General features: G+C 43.6%; 1 protein-coding gene across 1 annotated transcript in view; it reads left to right on the top strand.

Annotated features, from left to right (window-relative positions):
* The window catches only part of GLRA1 (glycine receptor alpha 1), an 84,896-nt gene extending 65,784 nt beyond the window's left edge, over positions 1 to 19,112 (top strand). The window contains exons 5-9 of the mRNA XM_035105715.2: positions 4,109 to 4,191; positions 5,594 to 5,731; positions 7,637 to 7,851; positions 12,174 to 12,320; positions 18,523 to 19,112. Coding sequence (XP_034961606.1) covers positions 4,109 to 4,191; positions 5,594 to 5,731; positions 7,637 to 7,851; positions 12,174 to 12,320; positions 18,523 to 18,813 — 874 coding nt within the window. The 3' untranslated portion in view covers positions 18,814 to 19,112. The remainder of the gene's footprint in view (positions 1 to 4,108; positions 4,192 to 5,593; positions 5,732 to 7,636; positions 7,852 to 12,173; positions 12,321 to 18,522) is intronic.
* The last annotated feature ends 966 nt before the right edge of the window (positions 19,113 to 20,078 follow it).

The raw sequence follows: 20,078 nt of genomic DNA on the forward strand, positions 1-20,078 counted from the left end.
GACACAAGACGAAAACATGCAACCTGAAGTGGATGTAACATGAGATATGACTGTATAGCGCAGGCATCCCCAAACTGCGGCCCTCCAGATGTTTTGGCCTACAACTCCCATGATCCCTAGCTAACAGGACCAATGGTCGGGGAAGATGGGAATTGTAGTCCAAAACATCTGGAGGGCCAAAGTTTGGGGATGCCTGGTATAGCGCTTATTTTGCTTAATGGCTAATTCAGCCCTGAGATAATTGTTTGCTCTTACACTACGTGAGTTAACAAAATCTAAGATGGCTAGGGTTACTGACAACAATGCATGGTCCAGCCGGCACCAAGGTTTGTTCCTATATCAGAAAGGCAAACAAAAGGGCCAGTGTGCCAGGGGCTGCACTAAACTTTTCCACTGTCTTAGATTTCTTTAACTTATGACACATTGGTCAGAGCGGGTGCTTCTTAGATTCTATAGAAAAAACACATGCAACAATATCCCATGCATATCTATTCCAACAAAAATCCCAGCCAAAGTAGGTTTGTGTAGAAGGGATGGGGCGCCATTTCCAAGCCACTAGCTGTACTTCCTAGGAGAAAGAGCTCAGGGGTTTCATTCAAGTGGTGAGTGGAGTGAGAGTCAAAAGAAGGCAGACAATTACATACACATATACACCCACACAAAACTATTTTCCATGTAAGCAGATACACTGAAGCTTTCCTTTTTGTTTTCTCCATAGCCTTTCCCCCTCTCCCCCAAGGGTTGTGAATGGTGGTGTGCAGGAGATGCTCTCTAGCACCCTTATTTCTCCTGACTGTGCAAAATGCAAAAAGCAACTCAGTAATCTCAAGCAGAATCCACCAAATAAGCTCAACACACGGCTAAACTGCAAGGCCTGCAATACAACTGTTCCAAACCACAACTTTCGAAATGCATGTGCATCCCAAAAACTACATGCGTGCAATTGCAAAATTCATATATGACTTTTTGAGTATTTGTAAGGGACACATCTGCCTCTCTACCGAGACACTTTCCCCTCTGCCTTGATCTTCTTGCAGACAGAGGAGCTGCAATTGCACACTTTGCCCTTTGACCTCTCAGTTGCTCCCTGCCAGACAGCTGATGGTCAGGAGGAGACCCAGAAGGCTAATCTCAACCTGGAGCAAGTTTTCCACCCTTGGTGTGTAGACTTCAGCCATATTCAGGATTTACAGTACCGTGATTCATTGTGCCTGATTCGCTGCTACAAAATCTTGTACAGTGGTACCTCGGGTTACAAACGATTTGGGTTACAAACACTTTGGGTTACAAACTCCGCTAATCTGGAAGTAGTACCCCGGGTTGAGAACTTTGCCCCAGGATGAGAACGGAAATTGTGCGGCGGTGGCGCAGCGGCAGGCCCCATTGGCGAAAGTATGCCTCTGGTTAAGAATGATTTCGGGTTAAGAATGGACCTCCGGAACAAATTAAGTTCGTAACCCGAGGTACCACTGTACATAGTCTTGCTTTGTAAAATGGCAATACCTCAGTGGATCACAGAGATTCTAGAAAAAAATTCTAGAGACCAGGTGACAGACATTAGTGCTGCCCTTTGCAACAGCACTTCTTTGAAAATTTGGTAAAATTTGAGAATATATAAGGGGATTCTCCGCATGCTGGTATATTACAGTTTGAAAGATGTTCCAGCTCAGTCTCCTTTGCTTGGAGGAGAATGAAAATTATTTCGAGAGAGGGCAAATCACACAGTAGAACCAGATAGATCTGGCTCCCCCCACACACACACACACCATTTCTCAACACAGTTATTTCTGGGTCATTGGATTTCAGATTAATGCTACGTGAACTGAGATAACTGCACTGGTTTCAATTTGGAAATAATCCATTCTAGCCACCTCCAAACCTCCCTTCCCGATGCCTCCCCGCTCTCCTAAAAAGAATACAATTAAGAATATGCCATTTTCCTGTTAAGTGCAGCCTAATGCTAGAGAAGGAAAGCGCTGACAATAGATTCTAAAGACTACCTTTCTGTGAACTCGCGCAATGTTTGCAAACTCTGGCTTGCTGAAGCCTTGCAGTGCAATCCCAAAATGCACAGGGGCACATCCCACAGGGACACCTGGCTCATGTCGCAGGTGTCGTGCTGGTGTGCCGAGGAACAGAATAAACAGCCAGTGTAGTAATGCAGACAAAAAAAGGAAGGGGGGGGACCCAGGAGGTGGCTTCAGTTCAAACAGCAGACAGCAGAGCCGTAGTCCAAGCACGTAGCCCAGGTCTTTGGGAACCTAAAGCTTTAATTCACACAGCTGTTTGAAATGCTTTCCAGCTAACAATAGGTAGGTAATAAAACAACTGCCAACAAAGGTGACCTACCATTTGTAGTTCTGTTCGGAGAGGTGAGAGACATGTGTTCTCATACCGCTCGTGTCTGAAAGGTATACGGAGGAGCAATACTCATGGAGGTTGGTGTTGGGAAAGGTGGAGTGATCTACAGGATGACCCTAGTCATGCCTATCTGAAGAAAGTCCTATTGAATCAAGTTGTTGTGTGTGCTAAGTAGAGTATGTTTGGGGGGAATGAGGTCTGCTCATGCAATGGGGACTTGCCCCCCCTTTCTTCCTTGTGCCCCTGTGCTCCCTAAACAGGATGGGGGATGCTAGGGGAGGCTTGCCTGGCGCCTTTGTTCAACACCTTTAGGTGCCAGGCAAAAATATTCCTTTTTCTCCCAGGTCTTTGGCTAATTAAACAATCTATGACCTTTTAAACTGTATGCGCATGTTATTGTTTTTGTTCATTACTATGTTATGTAATTTTGTGTTTTTATATTGTAAACTGCCCTGTGATCCTCGAATGAAGGGCAGAAAAACAAACAAAAAATATTTTTTAAACAGGGGCCATTGCAGAGTCTGAAAGGACCCCAGCGGGGCGGGGAGCATCTTCCGTAGGACTGTGTTAGCCCTTTTGTTCACCATCATGCATTAAACAGGTCAGGGATCAGCTGGGTTGGGTCTCTCCAAGGTCAAACCTATCACTAGTTGCCTCATGCCATGTGACGGATTTTGAGAGACAGCAACAGCAGTCTTTCCATCTGCCATTCCTCCTGAGCCCCTTGCTCATTCCGCCTATAGATTAGAGCTATGGGTGGTATCTAACTCACTCATTCCATCAGCACAAGAGTTCCTGCAGGTTGCTGTAGAGCTTCCCACCCTCCCCACTATGCACCCCCTCAACCTTTATAGGTTTCCTCAAAAACCCTCCAGAGCACAGGGCGCCTGGGAAATGAAGGCAAGGGGCAAACCTTCTGTTGTGTAATTTAAAAAATCCTTGTGCAGAGAGAATGAGTTACCGGTAGTTGTCTGCTGCCCTATATGTCCCATAGGCCTGTCTGGCATCCCTTTAAAACTCGCCTGCAACCCTTGGGTGCTCAGAAGGATGCTCTTGTATTGCCAATGCTGATGTACGATTCAGCTGCCCGTCAGCTTCTGCACAGCGAATGGGGTTGCGGGAGGGAGCACCATGTCGTCCTTCGCCTCAGGTAGCAAAATCCCAAGGACCTGACCTGGGTCTCTCTCTGATGCAATTACCTGGAAGTGCTCCTGTTATTGCTGCTGTTGTTGGGAAAAAATGGGTCCAATCTCATTCTGACACTGGTAGCTTTCACTGTTTCTCTTACTACAGAACATGTAGGAACATTTTCTCCTCACCTGATAGCTGCGTCCTCAGCATACGTGATCATCAGCCTTGGAACAATATACCCCATGGTGATGGCAGCATTTCAAACTGCTGGTTGAGGGACTTTAATGCTTTAATGCTATCCCTGCCACTGCCCCCCCCCCTCAAAAAAAGTTATTTGAATTTACATAGCCAGGGAAGATTGCAGCATAGGTTCCTCTGGATGTTCTGCCTTTTTATATGTGGAGGTATCTATGTTGGGGAGCATAAATATTAAGCAGCATTAATGGAGTTAATGTTTGTAGCATGGCCCTATTTCCAGCAGTCAGGGGGTTGTATCTCCCTCCTCTGTCCGTAGGCCTGAGGGTGACCCCTGCTGACCTCAGTTGTCACCCCAATGACTTGCTTGTCACATCAGCTTGAAGCTCTCGAATCACTTCAGTCTCCGTTCCTTTCACAGGATCACCTTGACGCTGGCTTGTCCCATGGATCTGAAGAACTTCCCCATGGACGTCCAGACATGTATTATGCAGTTGGAGAGCTGTGAGTCTTGAAGGTTTCCCCTCTAAAAATAGCTGCCATTCTGCACACAGACTTCCACTGCATCATCTGCTCAGCTCTTAGCCGAATCCTCCAATTATGAAAGAGAAACCGGAGGGAAGAAGGAAGAGATGAAGCATTGGGACAGACTGTGTTGTCATGTGCAAGTTTTCATGCTTCTCTGATCACACTCCCTGCCAGTGTTCAATCCGTCCAGCTTAAATTTAGCTTGCTTCAACAGATTCTCAATGGAGAATACTCTGGGGTAGAGGGCAACAACAACAACAAAATCCTTTGTCTGGAGAAGACTGTGCGATACAATGCTCGCTCATTATTTATCAGCCTTTGTCCTCTGTCCTTCATTCCTGTTGAGTCCATTTAAGGGGCCAACACAGGCATTAGGGCACAGTCTTCACCAGCCAGGTGTCCTCCAGTTGGCATTGGACAGCAACTCCTATGAGGCTGGTGGGAGCTGTAGTCCAGCTATATCTGGATGGTACCAGGTTGATGAAGGCTTTTGTGCTGAATGCTCTGCCATCAACAAAATTGGCTGCCATGTGCCTTGTTCCCTGGTGTCCACCTGGTGTCTAATAGAACTCGTGGTGCTGTGGTGTTTCGCATTTCTTCACCCCTGCTCTGCACCACTAGCTGCCAGTGGTGGAGCCCAGATAATGCAGAATGTCGTGATAACACATCACAAGGCATGTAGGTGTCAGATAAGGGGAGGAGAAGACTAAATGAGCAGCAGCCACTCTAGGTAGCAGTTCTGCATTTACCCTAGCATCTAGTTTTGACCCTCCTGTAAATTGTGAACTATCTGGCTGGGAGCAGCATCCGTTATATGTGTGTATCTTGCTGTTAAGAGACAAAAGGTTTGTACTATAGTCATACCTTGGTTCTTGAATGGCTTAGTTGCCGAACAAATCGGCTCCTGGACACTGCAAATCCATAAGTGTTCCAGTTTGCAAATGTTTTTTGGAAGCCGAATGTCTGGCGCGGCTTCCGATTGAGTGCAGGAAGCTCCTGCAGCCAATTGGAAGCCGTGCCTTGGTTTTGAATGGTTTCAGGAGTCAATCGGATTCCCAGAACAGATTAAGTTTGAGAACCAAGGTACCATTGTACTAGATGTGAATGTCAGCCATGTCAGTTGGTCATCTGAATTTTACCTTAAGCCCCCGGTGCCATTTTGCCCTGTGTACACTTCTTTTTATATGTCTTTAAATTAATCCATGCTTGCAAATGTGCGCACCCCAACATCCCTACCACAGTGAACCTATTCAGGATTGGGAAACACACCTAACTCAAAGCAACTTTGGGGCTATTTCTTGCCCCCTCCAAGCATTTGAATCCAGTCCAAATCACAGCTCATGCTCAAGTGTTTCGTTTTTCCCTCTGCTGTTTGTAGTTGGCTACACAATGAACGATCTGATATTTGAGTGGCAAGAGAAAGGAGCTGTGCAGGTTGCTGATGATTTAACCCTGCCTCAGTTCATCCTAAAGGAAGAAAAGGACTTGCGCTACTGCACAAAGCATTACAATACAGGTCAGTGGTGGACTTGCACTTTTTGCATGACCATGCTAAGCATTATAATGCATGTCAGGGATGGCCAATATACGCCAAACATTTCTCCCTAGAAATCGTCAACTGATGAGATTCTGGCTCCACACATTTTGTTCAGCATTTCTCTTTAGTGATAAACACCAACCATTCCACTTGTTCAACAAGCCATCTAATCTAATTGATAGTGTAACAAAAAATAAAATAAAAAATTCCTTCCAGTAGCACCTTAGAGACCAACTAAGTTTGTCATTGGTATGAGCTTTCGTGTGCATGCACACTTCTTCAGATCGAAGAGCTTCTTCAGATTGAAGAGCTCATACCAATGACAAACTTAGTTGGTCTCTAAGGTGCTACTGGAAGGATTTTTTGTTTGTTTGTTTTGACTACGTCAGACCAACAGGGCTACCTACCTGTAATTGATAGTGTGTTAGCAAAGTTGCTACATCGGACCAAAATTTTATTTACAGCAGCTTCTTGTTTTCGGAACACTTTAAAGGCAGAACTATGTATTACAAGAGACGAGGAACTCCCTCCCTCCTTCCTAGTAATTTGACAAGATCCCATCACTAGGCATCATTTTCTGTTGTATCACATGTTCATTGCATGCTGCTCTGGTTCCGTTCCACTGCAGCCCATCTTCCGCTAAAAGCCCTGTTTTTGGCACACTGTTTGCTGTGGCAAAATGATCTAATTGACATAATTAATTAAGTCAATTGCTTAAGTCACATTGTCATTATGCTGTTCCACCCCATTCATTTCAGTGCAAAGAAAATGCAATGCAAATGGCAGGGGTGCGGAACCCTAGTCAATAACACGTTGCTTGCAACTTGAAAGCATGAACAACATTGCATTTGCTGGGCTGGTTTCCAGTCCGAATATGGGATGAATAAGTCAACATTGTTGATTTCCAATCTTGTTTCTGTTTTCACTAGAATTCTCCAGCACCCCTAGTCATCACATTGTTAGTTTCCACACCCTCACTGCAACCTACGATGTTAGGCAAGGGTGAGGTAATACACAGCGCAGTGGTGTCATACCAACCCTGTATTATACAGAATGGTACTGGGAATCCAGGAAAAATTGCTACATTCACATTACCCTTACCATAATCTCCCGAGCAAGTTGTACTAAGTGAGTCATGTTCCTCAATTTCTATGAGTTTACTCTAAGCAGAACTATCATTAGATGCAACCCTTGACAGTTCATAGAATCTGCAAGTAAATCTCTGAAAGGTTTTCGTAAACAAGCTCTCTCTGTATACGTGGGATGCCTCTAATTTGGGAGGTGGAGCATGCAGTTTCAATAATTCCTTCAATTCAGACATATGCAGGCTGAAGCACACACATCTATCCCCACAGGTGGGTTGCAGTTTAGTATTCCTGATAGGAAGCCGCTAAATACTTGTTGCTCTGTTGTTTGAAAGGGCAAAGAAACCCAGAAGCAAGTGAGAGCTTATGCCTACTTTGCGCTGGGAACCGACTGCCCAACACAATTTCCCAACATATGTACTAACTAGGATGTTGCAATCTGCACATCTTTCCCTCTTAGGGAAAGTGTCACCTGTGAAGCAGCCCTGAAATTGTGCCCAGGGCTGAATCTACACAGATATATATATTTTAAAAAAACAAAACACTGTGAAAATGCTTTTTTAAAAAAATGTTGTAAAATATATGTGGAATTTGTCATTAACTCATCAGCACCATCTAGTGTCACATTTGTATAGTGCACTTAGAACATTATATTTGCAGCTATATAGCTGAATCCCAGGCCTGGGCATGAAATGGTTATTTGAGCAGGTGACCTCTTGCCTAAAAATGCTTCCTATCAAGACTCTCCCATGCCCCTGCTGGTCCCCATTAGGCTAACCTTTTCCTGGTTCATTCCTAGGCAAGTTCACCTGCATAGAAGCTCGTTTCCACCTGGAGCGGCAGATGGGCTACTACCTGATCCAGATGTACATCCCCAGTCTGCTGATTGTAATTCTCTCTTGGATCTCTTTCTGGATCAACATGGATGCTGCGCCTGCCCGAGTTGGTCTGGGCATCACTACTGTGCTCACTATGACCACACAGAGCTCCGGTTCCCGAGCATCTTTGCCCAAGGTAACATGTCCTGTTTGAAGCAGGCAATTCAGAAATCCCTATGGGAGCAGGCAGAGCTCAGTTAGAGCATCTCTAGTTGGGTTGGGTTGCAGGGGGTGCGAAAGGCTTCTGCTGCTGCCAGTCAAAGCAGGACATAGTGGGCTGAATGGGCAAATATTCCAATCTGGTAAATGGCAGCTTCTTCTGTTCCTAGAATCATAGAATCATAGAGTTGGAAGAGACCACAAGGGCCATCCAGTCCAACCCCCTGCCAAGCAGGAAACACCATCAAAGCATTCCTGACAGATGGCTGTCAAGCCTCTGCTTAAAGACCTCCAAAGAAGGAGACTCCTAAGTAGATTTTTGCAGCTAACGCCTTTCAAAACACCAGCTTGGCATATTCCTCAGCTGTTTCCCACATACCCCTAACCCCTAGCATATATAACCGGTGGATCCCTTTCACTTTCTTTTGTAAGCTTCAGTGAAAGATAAAGCGTTTAACACCAGTTAAATTAAACCAAATCATTAGTGAAATAGTGGGTGTGTGCTGGCATTGTATATCTCCAGGAGCAGATTATTTCCATATGCAGTGAAACAATGGCAAAATCCATCAGTTTTCAAATGATGTCATAAAGGTTATATATTTTTAAGGGTATTTTGTGTATTACCGAAGTCTTTCAAGGAAGCTTTTGATAATATAATGAATATGTGGTCCTTGGAAACGAGCAAGAACAGGTTAATAATATGATAATTGCAGCATGAATTGTGAATCCAAATAAATGGAAAAAACAGAGAAGATCCTCAGATAGAGAATCAGCTAAAAAGACCATGGAATACTTAAACAGTGGTACTTATGCATTTACGGTAATTAGATTCAGAGTAGGTAAGGAACAAGAAAATAAAATTATTATTTTTTGAAAGCTGTATATTTAAAATATATACATTTATAAATATATACATTTAATTAGATTATACCAGAAGATTTACTCTAGTCCTAGAAGAAAATATATAATATTAATGACTTCAAGTTTAGTGATTAACACATTATATATTGGTTATCACCATTTCATGGTCTTGCTTTCTCCCCTGTTAAGCTGTCCTTATGAATTGCAGCTTGTGAATTAACTGTCTAAAATTATTAGTATGGATTAATTAACTAATGGTAATCATAATAATAAAAAGAAGATGTTAAAGCAGAACTAATTTAACTCTTGATGACAGGTAGCCAGCCAGGTAATAGCTACAGTTCAGGTTTAAGGGATCCTATTGAAAGTATCATTTCTTGGGGCTGAACTAAACCTTGCTTGCAAATGCATGTAATAAAACCTGTTTGAAAGAAAAGCTGATCTGGGGAGAGAGTCTTTTTCTCTCGTTGCACCATACACCCACAATTGCACCAAATGTTCCAAATGCATCTTTACCTTCCTAGATGTGAAATTCTGTGGGGAGGAAAGCAGCTGGTGGAAGGGGGCGCAATTTAGAGCAGAGAAATTATCAGAGCAGGATTAAGCACTCCCTCCTCTTTGGCTTCTCTGCTCCAAATCATCCCCTTCTGAAGAGTCTTTTTTTTCCCCAAGGGAAAAAAAAAAGTCCGTTGGGATTTTGCTTCACCCAAATATGTGTAGTGATCAAATGAGCTGCGATGAAGCACCTTGAAATTATGTGATGCCCTTACAATGACTGAGTTACAGGGCACAGTGAAGAGTGATCAGAGAAGTAACATTCAGCATGGGACTTTAAATTCCGATTGGTTTAAGGGAATATATATAAGATCACTGAAGCTGACGGTTTGTCCATTCCCTTGCTAGGAAGACCATCTGGAGAAAGAAAGAAAGAAAGAAACAGTCATCTGAGTTTCCTAGAGAAATAAAGACAATAATTTACAAAGATACAAAATACATTTTAAAATAGCAAAGTGTAATTCTCATAAATGAGGGTTGAATGAGGAGTCAGTGCATTAGCTAGGAAGATGCACCAACAGCACCGTCTTCTTAGGGAAAGTCATGGTTCTCTCATGAGAAATCTCACCATCATTATAGGCTCGAGATTCTAGCCTCCTATTAGATTCCTGCTTCCACCCAGACATACTGTAAATAACTGTCTGGCTCATTGTTTATTATCTATTTAGTGCCATCCATCATATCCCAAGACAAATTTAGGAGACACCAGCACGATCCCCTATAGCCTGTTTCGGGGGCCTAATCCGGCCTGCCAGCCGGTTTAATCCGGCCCCTGTGGCAGTTTATTTCCTGGGGTAAAATCCTTTTTAAAAGCTCAACAACTTCAATCCAATAAAAAAGGTCAACAACTTTGGGTTGGCCCTCAGGCATGTTCACATCATCAAATCTGGCCCTCTTTGAAAAAAGTTTGGACACCCCTGCCCTATAGCTTCACTTCCTTTTGACCCTGAGTTCAATAAAGAAGGGCAGATAGGCTATTATGATCCATGGGTACCCCACGGTCTAAAAATTGGATAAAAGATAAAATCCTTTCAATAGGTTCAACAGCATGTGAGCCATGTAAGACCACTGTTATGTACAATATAGCATGTACAAATCAGTCGCTGTCTTTCAACCAGGACTGATGAGAGAAGAATAATTGAAGGACGTAACATTGGTAGCTCAGCAGTAGCAGTAGAGCATCAGTATTGCATGCAGAAGATCCCAGGTTCGATACCCGGAATCTCCTGGGAATGTCCACTGTCTGAAACTCTGGAGAGATGCTGCCAGTCATTGTGGGCAGTACTGATCTTCGAAGGGCAAATGGTTGGGCCCCATACAAGGCAGTTTCCTACATTAAAAAGTCAAAGGAAGCACTTGCTCAAATGCATTATCTGTTGTTGCACTTTTTTTTAAAAAAAAAAAAGCAAAACCCAGAACATGCGGAGAAAATAGGCAACAAAATTACAAATGGAAATTTCTGGGGGAGAATGGAATTATTCATGGGGGAAACTTGATAAATATACAGTAGGTTCCGTACTGGAGGAAAATTGTGGTGCTTCAGTGGCAAAGCATCTACTCCATATGCAACAGGCCTGTGGTTCAGACCCCAGCATCTCCGGCATAGTACACTGGGAACGTCGCTACTCTGAAACAACCTGAGCTAAATGGACCAATTGTCTGACTTGGTACAAGGCAGCTTCCTGTGTTCCTTTCTATCTCAGTGCTATCTAAACCCTGTAGTAATGTTTCAAACTCATTTGCTCTCTGTTGAAGGGCAAGAGGGGACTTTGCCCATTGTGCGTGGATGTATGTGTGTGTGCTATGAGACTGCAAGCAAAGGTCAGAAGCTATCCATTCTGTTTGGGTAGAAAATCTATTTGAAATGTGTGGGGCAAGTTATTGTAAGACAAAATACAGGAGTGGGAATTCCATTTCCATTGACATAATAAGTGTGTGTGTGTGTGTGTGTGTGTGTGTGTGAGAGAGAGAGAGAGAGAGAGAGAGAGAGAGAGAGAGAGAGAGAGAGAGCAGGCTTTATATTATGTACCAACCAAATATGATAGAGTTCTTCTATCTAGCAAGCACTATATCCATTCTGGTAAATAAATAAAAACATTATGGAGCCACCCACCTAGCACTGCATGAAGAAGATGGATCTCTACCCTGTGGGATTGACAATACAGAAAACAGGCCACCAAGGGAGATAACAGAGGAAAGGCAGGTAGTGGAACGAGGAGGAGACATGGGAATAATATTTGGCTATTTCAATATCTGTGCCATTAAGTGACTGGTTACACAAGTTGCCAGTCGGTCTGCATGGCTGAGATGTTACAAATTAGGATCCTAATGAGCGGGTAAAGGGCTTTAACCCATTACTCCTCCCTATGGACCTGATCCAGATTATAGGAGGGCATATCTGCAATTTGCATAGGGGGAGGAGTTTCCAGAAAAGCGAACGGAGGGGTCCAATGCAAATTGCAACAGGAGCAACAGAGGTCTCTATTATGGAAGGTCTTGAAAGATTAAAGCCCCCAACCCATTCCTTAGACTAGAGTCTCAATCCAGATTCACCTTCCCCCCCCCACAAAAAACTGATTATTAGTGCTTTTAAAAAAAACACCTTCCTACACTTAAAGGCAAAGCTATGTGGTTAGCAGAATGTGTAGCTTGGCCTTTAGTTGTACTAGGGAATGGGTACTTGGGAAAATGAATCAACAAATATTGGGAAAGTTGAAAGTGGTTGGACATTTATGCTAGCTTTGGCCCTCCCTCAAGCAGAGAGCGATGCAACCGAACCACCCCAGCTGGCTAACTTGGAGCAGACTTTGCTAGGCTTGCCAGTCTACCTGGCTGGAGAGCACCTGGCTCCAGTTGTGAACCTCATCCTCTCTTCTCCCCCAGGTGTCCTACGTGAAGGCCATTGATATATGGATGGCTGTGTGCTTGCTGTTTGTCTTCTCGGCTCTGCTGGAGTATGCCGCTGTCAACTTTGTGTCCCGGCAGCACAAGGAGCTGCTCAGGTTCAGAAGGAGAAGGCGGCACCATAAGGTAAGCGATACACGAGCCGACGCAGCCGTGTAGAAGAGCACAGCTGAAATGGACGGGTCCTGGGGCAAGGCTGGCCTGATCAAGAATGGACACTGGAGACCATTTCATTCGGACAGGGAAGATTGGAGCACATCAGCGATGAGCCAATAAGACGAGCCTGGCAGCCATATTTGAAAGGGAGATGTGTGTATCATTTGGAAGGGGCCAGGAGCTACAGCCAATCAATGCTCTCTGGTGCATGGTGGACAGCTGTAGTCATCTATTTCACTCCATCTCCCATCAGTTCCAGCCAGCATGGCCAAAGATGGCAGAAGCTGTAGCCCAAAGATTTCTGAGGGGCCCTGGTTTACAGGCAAACACCTTCCCTTCAAATGCTGTGCTGCTCGCCGAAGGTCACCATCATTGGCATTTTAAACCTGCCCTCTGTGTAAAGGGTGAAACTCGGCCCATAATGTGTTATATTAAGGTGGCTTGAGAGAAGCATTTGAGAATGGATGGGAAACTACCAAAACAGAAGGCCAATGCAGTAGTTGCTTCTCTGACATTCAGCTTGCTCTCCCAGTTTTGCAAAAAGTTAACTCTACCGATTCAAAGAGCCTGTGCCTGTAACTGAAGCTCTCCCGGTCATGCTGTCCACATTGCTTCACGTGCCGCGATATCATTCATGGGTCCATGCTGCTTTCTTTAGCTGGGTTGGGAGGCAAGGAACGGTCTTAGAACTGCACTGCTGAAGTAGCCAGTTTCCTATATAAAGGTAAGTAGAGCAAACTCTCTCACCAGTCAATCATAGAATTGTTTGTCGAATCATAGAATTGTAGAATTGGAAGGGACCCCCCCACAAGGGTCATCCAGTCCAACCCTCTACAGTACAGGGATCTCAACTACAGCATTCCAGAACAGATGACCATCCAACCTCTGCTTTAAAACCTCCAAGGAAGGAGGGTTTTTAAGCAGTTTGACTGGCCATCTGTAATGATGCTAAACTGTATGGATGAACTTTGTCAGTGACTGGCCTCAAGCTGAGTAAGGTGAACTTGGTAGGCCTCCTTGTGCCTCCCTGACTCTGAACCTGCCTACTCCAAAGAAGTGTTTTGAAGGGGCAAGACATTTTTGAGACAAAAAACAGCAAGTGGCGTCTACAACAGAACATTGCAGTATATCCCCAGCCCTTAGCATGCTCTTGTTCAGGGTTACAACCTGAAACAGGTGCTTTGTAGTCTTGTTCAGGCTTTACCAGAGAGGGTTGCAGGGGAGGTGAAAGAAAAAGGATTGGATTTAGACCTCTTCTTTTGGCTTCATAGAAGCTAGAGCTGTGTGCGGAGCTTCCTCTTTATATTGTCACTAGCCCTTGGGCTCTGGTAACTTGCAGGAAAGGGTCGTAACTCAGTAGCAGAGCACCTGCTTTACACAGAGACGATTCAGTCCCCAGCATCTATAAGCAGGGCCTGGAACATTACCTGCCTGAGATTCCACAGAACTGCTGCTAGGCAGTGCAGATATTACTGAGCTAGCTAGAGACTCCGGCGGATTGAGCAGAGGAAACAAAGAGTGGCTTCAACAATCAAGAAGCCAGATGGGCTGATCCACCTGGGAAGGTAGCCCATCTAGAATAAGGAAAACTCTGATACTAAATCTCCATTGCCTTGTGTCCATACTCATTCATGAGAAGGGCTTCCCATGGGGAAATCCATACCTGTTGTCTTTCGGGACATCTTTGGCAAAAGAAAAGACTGTGGAGTAAACCCTACACAAATCTGGAGTATAGTCCCTAAGACTGTTGGATGGCATCTCATACTCCTCCTTCTGGCAACTCCTGCAGCCAAGATGGTGCCAAATATATTGCTCTGGTTTCCTTTGGTCCACATCAGTGAAGCCAAGATAGGGGTCTTGTTGTCTGGGCAGCCCAGGACCTCCATACAAACTGCCCAGACTTGCACCCTGGAGAGGTCACTTCAGTGCCACTAACACAACAAAAGCAACACAGGAGGCGGCAGTTATGAGTTACCAGTCTCTGCAGCTACAGCAGGCGCTGTGATTCTCTAGTTGTTTTTCTTTGCCAACACTGGACCAAGGGTGTGACTCTCAACATAAGGCAGCTTCTTGACATGTTCCTGCTACCACTCCAGCCACTTGCTCTTTGCCTGCCTCACTCATGGTGGGTTTGTGAGGGTGACTTCATACCAGCCCAAAGCAAATGGAGAAGAGGGAATAAATATCCCACTGAGCAGCTGGAAAAGAGTGACAATCTACTATTTTGCCACAAAAATTCTTTGAAGGTACTTTGTTTCTTCTTTTTTTGTGGTGGCTTGTTGCCTTTCTGCAGAGGGAAAAAGGTTGGCTGGCACTACAAAAGAGAAAAGAAAAAAAGAGGCTAGCCTGAAAATGATACTGAGAAATAAAGGGAACTTGTAATGAAAAGGAAAATTGAACAATGTTATTTTTCTGGTAAGGCAACATCTCTCAAAAATAATTCAACCATTCTTCTTCCTCGAGAAATATTTCAATCAAAAGGCATAGGGACAATTAATTAATTAATTCAATTAGAGTTATCATTTCATTAAAGTTCTGTTACCTTTCATCACCATCTTGAGGCTTGCCTCCTTTCTTTTCTTTTCTTCCTTTTTCTTTCTCTCTTTCTTCTTTCTGAATAAGGTGTAGATTTAATATCAGTCTGTACACCTAGTCTCCTGAATCTTGTGCAAGAATTAGCACTAGCAGTGGAGCACTGGACATGGAGGGCGGGCAGGGGGGTGAGAGAGGAAGCAGTTGAACCAGATCTCCTGACTGCTTTTTCTTTGAAAAATATCAAAACTGGCTGGTGGGATGACTAGGTGTGTGGGAGTTTAATATTACAATGGGCTTCAATTTTACCTTCCCAAATGTAAATATACCCACCATTTCCACATAGACTTTTCTAAGTCCTTAGAGTTGAGCTTCTAACCCCATGAGTTTCAGAAGTCTATCTTTGTGGTACGGCTAAAGTGCAGAATGTGACTCCTGGGATACAGATAAGTTTCTTGCTTCGCATTGCTGCCACCTGCTGGCCAGAGCAAGGTTTTATTCTTTTTTATTTATTTTTTAAAATGGAAAGATAGGCAGACAGTACATTTTTTAAAAAAGAAAAACCACCTTTGAAAAGCCCCCAAGTCATCTTGAGGTTAAAAGACTGCCTCCCGTCCCAATTCTTAACTCGCCCCTTCTCTTTTAACTGGGTGGTAATTTTCAACGCTTCATCTATCACGTAAATTAAAGTAGCAAAATCCATTTAATAATTTGATAACCCACGTTTGCCTGTGTCACCATAATCTAAATCTGCCTATTAAATAAATTGGAATCTCTTTTTATAGTTTAGTGCCAAAACTGTAGAAATAATAGTTCTATGAACTCCTGACTTCCTTTTATCTTGGTTCTAATTGAGGACAAATATTATGCATGCATGGAAATTCCCCAGGGGGGGAAGTAGCATACAGATCTATTAAAGTACTTGAAAGCAGGCAGCAACTACACACAGTGCAGAACACTGCCTAGCACTGAGAGCAGCTGTTCTCGGCAGGCTGATGCTGTGATCTTTCCTATCTCTCTCCTTTTATCCATTAAACCAGCATAAGATCACCTCCCCTTTTCTATCTTTCCCCAGGAAGAAGGATGAGAGGGGAAGAAAGGGAGGTTTTCTTAGAACCCTGGGAATATTTTTTCATCAGGATACATTCTTTGGGCCATCTGGATGTTGAATGCCAGCATGGTTAAGCAACAGGATCAAGGAGGCCACAAAGCACAAGAATGATTCATTTGAAGAAGAAGAAGAAAAAAGGAAATCTTGACAAACCTACTGAAACAATAAAAAGTGCCAAAAACCTGCAAGCCAAATGCAAAGATACAATGAGCTGGGATAGCGCGGTAGAGCATGAGACTCTTAATCGCAGGGTCATGGGTTGAAGCCCAAAGTTGGGCAAAAAGAGGGTTGGACTAAATGACCCTTGTGCTACCTTCCAAGTCTGTGATTCTAAGGCAAGCCAATAATAAAAATTGTCAATGATATAAAGCTGTTAATGGTTTTTTAAAAAATGAAAACAAGAAATGAGCCCAGGAGGGAGCAAAACTTCCAGATAACAAAGGTGAAAAGACAGGGACATTTCAGAGATTTTCTTCCCTCGCCAAAAGCTTTTCCAAAGAGATTTTCTTCCCTCACCAAACGGTGTTGGACTTTTTAATCATCTTGTACAGCAGTTCCCTTTGCTTTTGAAACCCAGACTTTCCAAAGCACTTTGTGTTATTTCTGCACATGGGAGTGAAGGGAGTCTGGAAAAAGTATATATATATAAAAAAACTCAACAGGATAACTCTTTGAATACCACCTTTAGAACATTTTCACAGCTGAGAAAGTGTACTGTAAACATCAAAACCAGCGCCTTGCATTGTGCCAGTTCAAGGTGTGAAATGAGACAGTGTGAACAGAGAACAGGTAGCTCTTTTGGTGTTGACTCTAGAGAGCCAGTGCTATTCCCAGGGAGAGAGGGGGGAGGAAAGGGAAACAGGGATGATGCGCTTACAGATCCAACCTGCTCCTGAGACTAAACAGTTCCATAGGTAAGTCATATGCCTGGCAGCGAACTCCAGGTGAAGCAAAACTTCATTCAGTATTATTTGCTCAGATTTGCCAAAGCGCTCTCAACTCCATTCATACTTCCTTGCTGTGAACTTGTGGCGGTACAATTCATCCATACCATGCAAGGCCGCTCTTAAAAGATACTCTGCAAAGAAAGGAAAAGGAAAAGCCATGCATAGGGAACTTGGTCTAAATCAAAGTCCATAGGTTAACTGATGGCAATTTTCACCACACCTTTTCCTCCAACTGCTCCCCAGCATATAACTTGGAAAGGTCATGCTTCACCCATGATAATGAATGCAGAGTCTTAAACTGGATGTCCTACTCTGTGTGTACTGATATTTAAGAAAGCTAGAAAAACAGAAGCTTCTATATGCTAATATCTAGGCCAGGAGCTCGTGGAATTGCTAAATGACCTTTGTGTTCAGAGCATCATCACAGCTGCTTCATATTCTGAATTAAAGGCCATCAGTTATTTGGCTTCTTTTCCTGGCCCTGACAAGACTTCTTATTTATTTAATCAATTTGCTGTATTGGCCCAAATGTAAGCTGCACCCGAATATAAGCCACTCCCTTAAAATTCTGCAGGCACTCATGCCCGTTCCATTTTATCGGATGTCTGTTTCAGCAGCGATATCGTAAAAGCCAATTTTTGTAAGGTCACAAATTTAAGCCGCACTTTAACTTTTAACGGTCGGAGTTGGGGGGAGCGGGGAGTGAGGCTTATATTCAGGCCAATACAGTATTAAATTCATCTGAGGAGCACAGGGCAGTTTAAAGTATAACATATATTCATACATCCCATAGGTGATGTCTCACTATCTTTAATTTTTTTTATTTATTATATTTTTAAACTAACTCTTTCGAAAATAGGCAGGTCAGTCTGAATGTAGCCTTTCTCTAGCTCATAGAAGCATAAAATATTCTTTATTGGGTTCTTAAGTATTGTGAGGATACCGTGAGCCCTACTCACATTCCCACACACCGGCAGGACCCAGTCCCAGAATCCCTTGCGGTGACTGTTAGCCCAGTTTGAGCCTGTAGCTGTGCCTCTATGACCTTGAGAGATCTCTGCAAGAGACTGAGGGAGGGAACAAGAGTGGAAAGGGAAAGCCCCAAAGAGACAGAGAGGAGCATCGGCCATCAAAACTGATGCTGTACGCAGGTATCTTTTAAAGGACGAGCCTTTTCTGCTCAAAGTCCATGTAACTCCGTAGAAATCCACATGGAACAACTCTTGCTATATGAGTTACATGGAGCCCACTCCTTCTGGGCAAGCCGAGAATAAAGAAGGTATGGATGGGGAGGAGGGGCAGAAGCAAAACAGGGGATATCTTGTTGAGGACAAGGAACAGTTCCCGAAGGAAAGGCAGGTCAACCCACTTTCCAATGGATCCCCTGCTTTGCATCTGTGCGTTTTACTGCACCCATCTATAAGGCTGGTCTCTCCAAGAGGGGGTTGCCTAACTTGAGCAAGGCCTGACAAGAGGGAACCTGTCCCCAGGGACTTTGAAGCTATGGTAGGAGAGCCTTATAGCAAGGGTGCACGGTCTATATCTTATTTGTAAGTAGAGCCCTATGTTTAATATATTTCAGGAGGACGACACCGGAGAAGGCAGGTTCAACTTTTCGGCCTACGGGATGGGGCCCGCCTGCCTTCAGGCCAAGGACGGCATCTCAGTCAAGGGAGCCAATAACAACAACACGGCCAACCCAGCGCCGCCCCCTTCAAAGTCCGACGCCGAGATGCGCAAGCTCTTCGTCCAGCGGGCCAAGAAGATAGATAAGATCTCGCGGATCGGCTTCCCCATGGCTTTCCTCATCTTCAACATTTTCTACTGGATCATCTACAAGATCGTCCGAAGGGAAGATGTCCACAAGCCATGAGCTGGGGAGCAAGGTTCGTAGGTGGAATTCCAAGAAGATGAGGATGGATGGTGGTTCAAGGCAAGACAGGTGGCTACTCTATACACACTACGTGCAATAGCAATGCAGTGATGCATGAATTTAAGAATGTGGCAATATCTATTTTAAAAAAAACAAAGGGGGTGACTTTTAAAACAAAATATATGAACTGAGGAATATTACGGGGGGTGGGCAGTGGGAAGAAAGCTTTCGAAAACTTGAGTGGGGTAAGATTATGGGAGGGGCAAGTTGTTTTGCAGCACTGGGAAGTTTAGGGTTGCTACGGCGGCAGTCCAAGCAGTGTAATATATTAAATATATATTCATGCTTAATTATAATGCAAAAATAAATCCTTTTTTTAGCCTATTAACAGCTTAGATTCTAAAGCCGATGGAATGATTCATGATTCCATGTGCAAAGAGGATTGCAATTACGCTTAAACCAGACTCTTGCTCTGTAAGGCCATACCAGTTTCTAAGCAAGCACGCAAAAAAAAATGCAAAACAAAAAAACAAAAAAGACAAGCAAAAGAGAAAAAAAAAGTCATATACTGTATACTGCCCCATGTTGTTCGTGTATGGTTTGAAGATGGAATGAGTTGGGCCAGGGGATTTTTTTAAGAAAAGAAAAGGAAGGGAGAGTCGGGGTCCACTAGAGATTAAGGGGTGCCAAAGTTGCATATTAGAAAGCAATCATTTTATGATCCAAGAAAAAGGAACATATATTATATAGATATATATTGATAGCTAGATAACAGTCCTATATCCTTTTCAGAGAGTGGTGCAAATCCATGGCATTGAATTTAAAATTGTAACTTACATCCTTGAACATCCTTTTGGAGATGTGTCCATAGATTTCAGTGAGAATCTGGTTGCGCCTTCAATTCTTAAATTGCAAGAGGTAGGAGTTGTGTTTTGGGGACAAAGACACTCAGACACAACTCATACACAACTCAGACACAACTCATTCACCTCAGTGTGATCATGGAGTCATGATGCCATGTGGTTTTTCAAAAACAAAAACCCATTAATATTTGAGATGCTCACCATGTTTCTTTAAATAACAAAAGCAAATTGTTACTGTGAAAAGCTAAGGCTTTAAAATGGACCCACTTAAGGAAGGTATTCTGCACTACAGGAAAGAAGGTGTGTGTGTGTGTGTGGTGTGTGTGTGCAAATAGAAGTAACAGAAAATTAATTTTAATCGGTAAACCTGGGGTGGGCTTTGGGAAAGAATGATATATATCT

The sequence above is a fragment of the Zootoca vivipara genome, chromosome 2 (genome assembly GCF_963506605.1).
Source record: "Zootoca vivipara chromosome 2, rZooViv1.1, whole genome shotgun sequence".
Classification (NCBI taxonomy): domain Eukaryota; kingdom Metazoa; phylum Chordata; class Lepidosauria; order Squamata; family Lacertidae; genus Zootoca; species Zootoca vivipara.